Consider the following 9,735-nt stretch of genomic DNA (forward strand, 5'->3'; position numbering starts at 1 on the left):
GGCTAAAGACAATGTGAATAAAAATTTGTTGTTCCAGAGTAACATTGAAGAACATAACCGAATGAAACAAAGTGTCTACCAACAAGTGCAAGAGATGTATTATTGTGAACCAGCATGGGTAGTGGGACCACCACTGTAAGGCAATGAATACAACAAACTAGTACTATGTAGGGCAGCAAGATCAAGCAAAAACTAATACTTTCACAAGTTCTTGCTTAAATTTTCATAATTCTACTTGCATAAGTTCACTTTCGCATTTTGTTTTGTTAGAGCATTGCTCGGTTAAACCCACCAAGCGTTGGTATGTCAAGTTTGGTTGTCATATTTTGGTGAATAAAAACTCAAGTTAAGAGTCGCTTAATTATGTACTAGAGTCAGGTTAGCTTGAAAGTATTAGGATATGAGACATTACAAGTATTGCGAAGTCTTGAAGATGTGAAGAAGCAAGGAGCTACAGCGACAACAATCATCCTTCCACTTGAGGTTAGTGATATTTGACTTGAACTGTTTCATTCCCTAACGTATCTTTCAAGTCGTTCATATTGAAAACAAAACTGCGAAGCATATTTGAACTCTAGATAGACATAGTATTAAGGAATACAATACGAGGTTTATTGCTTAACCATTAAACTTTGTAGATAAGACATCGCCATAATCATTTGAATTCTATTGTGATTATTTATGGGTATGAGGTGAGGATTTCATCCTAGGGAACAATGTTTTACATGTGTTCTAAGGAAGTAAGTTCATAAATGTGTTTGTGAACCGAAAAGGAAATTGCCAGGGGTTATTGGTTTTGTTATTCATTGCATATATTATAAACAACCAATATGTGTGATTGAGTATAACCGTTCACGACTTGTTGTGTTCTTGGTAGAACTATTCACAAAGGCCTGACTTATGTATTGGTATGACTTTTATTAGTGAAACCGATCTTAAGTAATCACCTGAGATGGTATGATCGGGTTTGTGATTTTATGTCTGACCAAACATGGGAGAGGGTAATAATCGCTGTCGTATGCGTCAAAAATAATTCACTTTCTCACTCAACTAGATATAAATATAGTACATGATAAGAAAGAGTTCGTTCCCACAGAGAGGCTTTTGTTGTTATAAAATTTCAGTTTCTTAGTAACCAAGGGGGAATTTTGTTTTATCTAAATAAACAAAGCAATAAAAGTAATCAAAAGCAATAAAATAATTTGAATAATCAATAAGGAGAAGATATTGGTCACGGGATAGTATCATTCACAAACATGTATTTTCATCAACGACTAGAATTGGAATTTAATCTCTCGTTTATTAAAAGTCCTAGGATAACTTGATCGCAAGAGTATCCCGTTTATTTCCCGATTTTATCACAAACAACATTAAAAGATGTTATTGTGAAATCTACCTAGAAAGCAACCTAAAGTGTAAAAGCACAATTAAGTTTAACTCCCTAAGACAAATAAGTTCTATGAAATAAAACTAATCAATGCCAACAAACGTGTAAAAGCACTAATTCGTTTTAACAAAGGTTATGATTCATATGTAATTAAAGAGATGTATCACTACAAGTAATAATGGCACTATGCTACTTGCAATCAGAAATTATCACTTTTTCGTATAATAACCCTAATCTAGCAATTGAGATGAATGTAAATCGGATTGATTCCGGACTCAACCAAACTAGCATTCAAATCATAAAACAATATTAATAATGAATCATAAACAATAAAGTATTGAGATAAAACTAATTCATTGAATCAAATAATATGTTGGAAATCAACTTTTATCCCATAACCAATAATTGAGTTTAGTTACTCATAATAATGGAGTTCATCATAATCATAATCGATAATAAATTAAGAAGATGAAAAATAAACGAAAAGCAAACCCTACTTATATAGCCGCTCTCCAAAGTTCCAAGTAGAAAATAATACGTGATCCCCAAAAGAAAGTAGAAAACTTTTCTTTTTGTAGCTCTTCTTAGGTCAAGTCTTCAAAAGCCCATCACCAAGAAGTCCACCAAGTCCATGTGTGTGGAGAACCATGTAGAAAATATGTCCAAAAATTCTCCCCGGAAATTGGTCGGGAACCGGTCGGGAAACATCTCAGATGACCGGCAAAAGCAGCCCGGTCACCGGCCAAATAGTCAAACCGGTCAACCGGTTCAATTCGGGTCAAGCACCGAGTCAAACCGGGTCAGCTCATTGAGTCAGACCTGAGTCAGGGTGAGTCAGTTCTAGCCAGCATCTGACTAGTCTTGGCCAAAGCCTAAGCTGTCTTGCACAGGCCAAAATTGTGTTGCACAATGATTGTGCATCACAGCTCCTTGGCCAGAATCATGTGATGCACCATCATTGTGCTTCACTGCCAGCCATGACCACATTTCTTCTCTCTATTGCTTCAATAGCAGCTACACAAACCCATTCTACTCTAATTTCCTTTGTCAGCAACACCAGCATTATTGCTCGCTTCAAACCCAGCAAAAATGCCTGCAACCTAACATGCATCTCAGATCACTATCGAAATTCCATATTCTTTCATTGCAATGCCAACAATACCTCATTCACTGCCTCAATTCCAAAATCACCACACACAACACAAACACCATCTGAACCTAGACATCCATCTAAATAGCATCACTACCAGATTCCACCTGCTATCTACAGCTCTTGACTGCACTTCAGACTGTCACTGCAATTCATGTAATCTGAGCATCACCATCTTCCGTTGCAGCTCAACATTCCACCACTGCAGCACATAGCTTCTTAACCATTCACAGTCAGGCATTCACTCTAGCTTCAAGCCCTTCTGCAATCAACCCAACTCCAACTTAGGCCATTCCCCCAATCTGGCTGCAATTCCTGTGACATTAACTCAGACCACCACCATGAGCAATCTCACAACTTCCAGTTGCGCACTTCAGCTCAACTGCCATGCTGCACTTCCGATTCAGTTGCTAACCCTATCAGCTCCTTTTCACAGTTCCACCATCTCTCACTGATCACCAGAGGCACTGCAACTGTAGCTCCCTTTCTTGGCTCATGTATACCTGCACACAACCATTCCCTGTAACGTTCCTAAGCATACAACTAATGCTTCATTTCAGCTCATCCTTTATCATACTCTGCACCCACCAGTAGCACAACAGACCCACCACAAGCTAGACCACCGGTTCAGCTCATCATAGACCCATAAGCACCAATCATTTGCCTCTCATCAGTACTACCAGAACTCCCTGCATTTTCTCCTAATCATTCTTCTATAAATTCAGTGCATTCATTACCAGCATATAAATGCTCATAACACAATCCTTGGAAATCAACACCTTCCTTGCGACTCCAACTTCAGTTCGCTTCACCAATTCAGTCGACACAATGCTCAGAAAGTATCACAGCAGCTGTAGCAACATCATTCAACACATAACTGCAGCTTGTTGTCTGCAACAGCTACATATCAATTCCATTCATCTCAGGCAAACACAATCATTCATTCACATACTCTTCATCTGTATCATCTCACAACAAACCCATTTCAACTTGCAACTTCAAACTCCCATCTGTTTCTACTCAGCTACCAACTGCAACCAATACCACCATGTTCACTGGCTCTGGCAGCAACACTGCGATCATTCTTTAACATCGAAAACATCTTCAAGCCAATTCACTTCCATTTCAGACATTCCTTATAACTGCATCTTCTTGTACTTCTGCTACACCACAAATCTGAGCTCCATTTTCCCTTCTTTAAATTACCTGCAACACCATTGCCTAGCTATTGCTTCACATCCTGAACTGCAGCATCACTAATAACTCCAGATCGAGCTCAAACCTGTCCTAACAATCATCTACATCATACCATGGCCATTCAACACAGCTGCAACAATATTTGCGCCACCAGATGCTTCTTTTATACCACCAGGATCAGTTCCTCCATCTTCTGATTCACCACCAATTTCATCAATTGATTTGAATCCTCTGCAAACCCAATTAATCTCAGACCACCGTTCTCTACCAATCTTCTTCGAACTCAAAAAACAACAGCAACTCGATTCTTCGTCTCTTACTCATCATCTCCATGTATTACCAGCTCTAATTCATCTCAACTCCAGAAAACCCTAACTTCTACTTCATTTTCAACTTCAGCATTAACCCATCTCTTCCAATGAGGACCCAAATTCGAGATTACCCATCTTTGATTCAACAGTAGCAGCATCATTAGGCCATCAGTTCAACAGATCCCAACATCAATTTCTTCTTCTGTTTTGAATTCGACCTCTCCCTTCAACCTGTGTTGTTCTTGGTTCTAGGGCAGCAGATTCCTAATCCAGACAAAACCCTTATATGTAAATCAAAAGCACTATCAGACCTTCAAGCTTCTTCTCGATCTCCCCTGCCCTCTCTTACAGCAGCCGCCATAGCTTTTCTCTTTCTCAATTTCAGATGAAACAATTGAGCGATTGATTCTCTGAATTTTAGGGTAATGTGTAGGAATGAGAATTGGTATACCCACTTAGGTGAAGTAGATATGGGATAACCATAATGACTCTAGGCACCCATAAAAAGGATAAGGGCCAACCAAATGGCAGCCATATATGTTGTCATGTTGAGATGGCTCGACTCCCATATCACTCGCCTGCTAATTGATGACTCTGCTCTTTACGCTCCAAATAAACATTTTCTCCTTCTTTTGCTCAAAATGACTCCAAAGCACCTAATAACTCAAAAGCAAACATAAGATACATATTTCACAAGGAAAATAGCAAAGAAAGCCTAAACATTGATAATAATTCAAGGTATTTTAGACACCTATCAAATTCCCCCACACTTAGACTTTTCTAGTCCTCGAGCAAATCAAACGAAACTTATTCTAAAGGATACATACAACTCCATCTCATGAGGGTTTACTAGAAATATACTCACAAAACTTACTTTTCCACCTTACTAGTTCTCAGTAAAGATAGCATCCAACTCGCTAAGAAGACATAGAGATTCTGCATACTAGTAATAAGAAGTTAGACACATAAATGAACACAATCTCATCCTTAAAAGTTGAGAGAGAAATAACCATCCCTTCTCGAAAGAAATTCGGGTTCGGAGTGATCGAAAGTCTCGACTCTGCCTCACAAGAAAGGGTTTTATGAAGTTGCTCTCAATAATAAATAGCTCTTTATGGGTCACACATGTGTCGAGGTAGGAATGAAGAGAGAATCCTGCGACACGTTGAATGGTAGGAAGGCAAAAACCCTCCGAATTGTTTTGAAAACCCACATCTTTTAGTCATTTTGAAAACCCTTTTTTCTGACGATCTCTAAGAAAGGAAATCAACCACTTAACGAAGGTGGGAATATGATGCAGATGAGCAGGCTATAGCCTATTTGGAGGCTAAAAATCCAAGTGTCGTAATTTAGATCCTTAGGGGTCCATTTCGATGGGAAACAAACCAAAGAACAGGACAAGGAAATCTTCGATTGCCTTGGTCTTCAGAATTTAGCCAAATTCCATCGTTTAGGGTATCAAACATACGTTTTGCTATTTTAGGAAAGTTTTTATTTTGTTAATAACTCTTTCGTTAGGAGTCTGTTTGGGCCGCCGTTTGAGGCGAATTGTTTTATTTTATGAGTAATTTCATTATTTTAGGTCGACCAAAATTTGCCAAAAATAGCAAATTCGGTTTAGGGTTTTTTTTCATCCTTTCTTGACTAGAAAGTTAGGGTTTTTCCCCAAGTCTATAAAAGAGTTCATCATAAATTGTTTAGGGAAACTTTTTTTTGGAATATATATCTTATTTATCAAACTTTGTTCAAGTTTAATCGATTTTTATCTAAAGTTGGGAAACCGAAGTCTAGATATTAATCAACGTTCATAGTCGATATTCCTAGGAATATTTGAAGTCTGAACAACACTTCTCTTTTCTCTAGTTTCTCTAATATCCGCTGCATCAGTTGGTATCAGAGCCAGTTCGATTCCAGGGTTAGTAATATGCCAAGGTTACCAGTTGGTCGAGGTCGTGGTCGAGGTCGTGTTCGAGGCCAAGAAGTTGATCCAATTGATTATAATACGATGAAGGAAGAATTATTGAATGAAATCCGAGTGATGATGGGTCAGAATAACATTCATCATGAAGAAGGAGACGAGGAAGAAGGGGATAATACCACGAAGAAGGGGATTATACCAACCCTTTTGGTAGAGGACGCCGTGAAGGTAGGATAATCCAACGTGACGATTCTGAGCGCTGGAAGGCCGGAATAAAAGTGGAGGTTCCAGAATTCTATGGAGGTTTAGAACCGGAGGAGTTTCTTTCGTGGTTGAACACAGCTGAGGAAGTATTGGAATTTAAGGATGTACCAGATAACAAACGAGTTCAGCTGGTAGCAACTATGTTTCGGGGAAGAGCTAATTCGTGGTGGCAACAACACAAACTACAACGCTCTCGTAAAGGGAAGGAAGCAGAAGTTAGTCTCGTGGGAGAAGATGAAGAAACATATGAGAGCAGAATTTTTACCACACAACTATATCAGCTTGATGTACCAGCAACTACAAAACCTACGCAAGGGAACACGTTCTATAGACGAGTACACGAAGGAATTTTATCGATTACTTTCTCTTAACGATTTGTCGGAGTCAGATGAGCAAAGAGTCGCACGTTATGTAGGTGGTCTTCCTCAGCAATATCAGGATACACTTAACATGTTTGACTGTTGTTCTATATCGGATGCACATCATAGAGCACAGGCAGGTAGAGAAACAAGTGGGGCGTAGAAGTTCAAATTGGGGTAACAATGTAGCATCTTCCCCAACAAGTAATCGTAGTACGTCAACAACTAGTACTGTTAACAAACCTAATTCGGTTTCGAACCCAAGTAAAACTCCAATCAGCTATTTTGGAGGCAAGTGTAATAAGTGCGGTGAAACTGGGCACAAAGGCACTGACTGTCGCAAAGTAGAACGTGTGAACAAGGTTCTTTTCAATGAAGACAATCGTGAAGAAGATGATTGGGTACCTGAATATGATGAGGATCCAGAGGATGACTCTGAACCTAGTGATGAAGTAGTTACAGGAGATACAGGAGTGAACTTTGTAGCAAGAAGAAGTTTTCTCACTCCACGTACAGATGAGGACGACAACTGGTTACGTAATAATATATTCCAGTCGACATGTACGATCGAGGGAAAAGTTTGTCGTTTAGTTATTGATCCTGGAAGTTGCGAGAATATTATTGACGAAGAGGTCGTGAAACGGTTTAGGCTGGAAACCAAGGCACATCCGCATCCATATAAACTTTCTTGGCTTAAGAAAGGGAATGAGGTGAAAGTAAACAAACGTTGCTTGGTTTCTTTTTCGATTGGTAACAAATATAAAGATAAAATATGGTGTGACATTACTAGTATGGATGCTTGTCACTTGTTGTTGGGTCGACCATGGGAGTTTGACAGGAAAACTAGTCATGACGGGCATAAAAATACCTACAGCTTTTTATGGAACGACGTACGTATAGTACTTGTACCCAGCAAAGAAATTGCACCTAAACCATCTACCGGACAAACTACCAATCTCTTGTCGTTTAAGCAGTTTGAAGTTGAGGCAGAAGATGCAGGAGAACTGTATGTGTTGATTAGCAAAGACCAACAGCCGGATGAAAGTAGTATCCCTATTGCAGCTCAACCTTTAATTAAGGAATTTATTGATGTTTTCCCTAACGAGTTGCCAGACGAGCTACCACCTCTCCGGGATATACAACACCATATTGATCTCATCCCTGGATCAAGCTTGCCAAACAAAGCGCATTATAGAATGAGTCCTAAGGAGCATGAAGAACTTCGTCGTCAAGTGGAAGAGTTGTTACAGAAAGGTTTGATCCGACAGAGCCTAAGTCCTTGTGCTGTACCGGCCTTGTTGATTCCAAAGAAAGATGGAACGTGGAGAATGTGTGTTGACAGTCGAGCCATCAACAAAATCACAGTAAAATACCGTTTTCCAATTCCTAGATTGGATGACCTGCTAGATCAGTTGTGTGGAGCGAAGGTGTTTAGCAAACTCGACTTGAAGAGTGGGTACCATCAGATCAGAATTCGAGAAGGTGATGAGTGGAAAACAGCTTTTAAGACTCGAGAAGGGTTATATGAGTGGATGGTTATGCCGTTTGGATTGTCCAATGCGCCTAGTACATTCATGCGTATAATGAATCAAGTTCTCAGGCCCTTTATCGGTACTTTTGTGGTCGTTTATTTCGACGATATTCTTATTTATAGTGTTGATATGAACATGCATTTTCAACATCTTCGAGAAGTGCTTTCAACTCTACGTCGGGAAAAATTATTTGCAGCCATCAAGAAGTGTTCATTCATGACTGACCAAATTCTATTTCTCGGCTATGTCGTAACCAAGGATGGAATAAAGGTAGATGATTCCAAGGTTGAAGCTGTAAGAAATTGGACCACACCCACTACACTGCACGAGGTAAGGAGTTTTCATGGTTTCGCTTTTTTTACCGGCGTTTTATTCATCACTTCAGCACCATTATGGCACCCATTACTGAATGCATGAAAGTAGGAAAGTTCTCATGGTCTGAGGAAGCTGACAAAGCCTTTGAAGCAGTCAAGACAAAACTAATAACCGCACCACTATTGGTGTTACCTGATTTCAGCAAGCCATTTGAATTACACTGTGATGCATCGAAGGTGGGAATTGGAGCTGTTTTGAGTCAGGAAGGACGACCTGTAGCATATTTTAGTGAGAAGTTGAATGGTGCTAAGACCAACTACAGTACTTATGATGTGGAGTTTTATGCCATAGTTCAAGCCTTGAAGCATTGGCGACACTATCTAATTCATAACGAATTCATTATGTTTTCTGACCATGATTCTTTAAGGCATATCAATAGGCAAGAGAAGCTTTCATCTAGACATGGTAAGTGGGCTTCTTATTTGCAAGAGTTCACTTTTGTACTGAAGCACAAAGCTGGGTCGCAGAATCAAGTTGCTGATGCTTTAAGCCGTCGAAGTATGTTACTCAACACCATGCGAACTGAGGTAATAGATTTTGATTCGTATTCTGAACATATTCTAACCGATCCACACTTTGTGGAGATTGTGGATAATATCAGTCTAGGAAAACGAAGTGATTACCTTATGCATGAAGGATTTCTCTTTAAAGGTAACCAATTGTGTATTCCCGATTCTAGTCTTCGATTGAAGATTATTAAGGAGTTACATGACGAGGGGCACATGGGTAGAGAAAACTTTCCAGCTTGTTTCAAAATCATATTACTGGCCAACAATGAGGCGTGAAGTTGCTAAATTCGTGGACAGATGTCGAATCTGTCAAGTTTCAAAAGGAAAAGCAACCAATGCAGGGTTATATATACCACTAAAAGTTCCAAGCCAACCATGGTCAGATTTGAGCATGGATTTCGTATTGGGTTTACCTCGAACTCAGAGGGGCATGATTCAGTATTTGTTGTTGTCGACCGTTTTTCAAAAATGTCTCACTTTATTGCTTGCAAGAAGACTACTAATGCACTGAAGGTAGCTGAATTGTTCTTCCAAGAAGTGTATCGTCTACATGGATTGCCCTGTTCAATAGTCAGTGATCGAGACACAAGATTCCTTAGTTATTTCTGGAAAACCTTGTGGAAATTGGCTAATACAAGACTTAATTTCAGTAGTGCGTATCATCCTCAAAGTGATGGCCAAACAGAAGTTGTGAATCGTTCTTTGGGTGATATACTACGGTGTATGGTTGGAG

The 9,735-nt window shown here is 39.4% G+C and overlaps 1 protein-coding gene across 1 annotated transcript; it reads left to right on the plus strand.

Annotated features, from left to right (window-relative positions):
* The first annotated feature begins 5,969 nt into the window (after positions 1 to 5,969).
* On the plus strand, positions 5,970 to 9,216 carry LOC113296265. The gene is made up of 3 exons (XM_026544578.1): positions 5,970 to 6,191; positions 6,643 to 8,448; positions 8,542 to 9,216. The coding sequence occupies exons 1-3, from the start codon at positions 5,970 to 5,972 to the stop codon at positions 8,599 to 8,601; spliced, it is 2,088 nt and encodes a 695-aa protein (XP_026400363.1). The 3' UTR covers positions 8,602 to 9,216.
* Positions 9,217 to 9,735: the final 519 nt, after the last annotated feature.

This window comes from Papaver somniferum, chromosome 7 (genome assembly GCF_003573695.1).
Source record: "Papaver somniferum cultivar HN1 chromosome 7, ASM357369v1, whole genome shotgun sequence".
Taxonomy (NCBI): domain Eukaryota; kingdom Viridiplantae; phylum Streptophyta; class Magnoliopsida; order Ranunculales; family Papaveraceae; genus Papaver; species Papaver somniferum.

Excerpts from the sequence above, each read along its gene's own strand:
- LOC113296265 (XM_026544578.1), top strand. The coding sequence starts at position 5,970 with ATGCCAAGGTTACCAGTTGGTCGAGGTCGTGGTCGAGGTCGTGTTCGA. Across the intron at positions 6,192-6,642 it reads TGGTAGAGGACGCCGTGAAG|GTGGTCTTCCTCAGCAATAT; the intron begins GTAGGATAATCC and ends CACGTTATGTAG. Across the intron at positions 8,449-8,541 it reads CACCCACTACACTGCACGAG|GAAAGTTCTCATGGTCTGAG; the intron begins GTAAGGAGTTTT and ends GCATGAAAGTAG.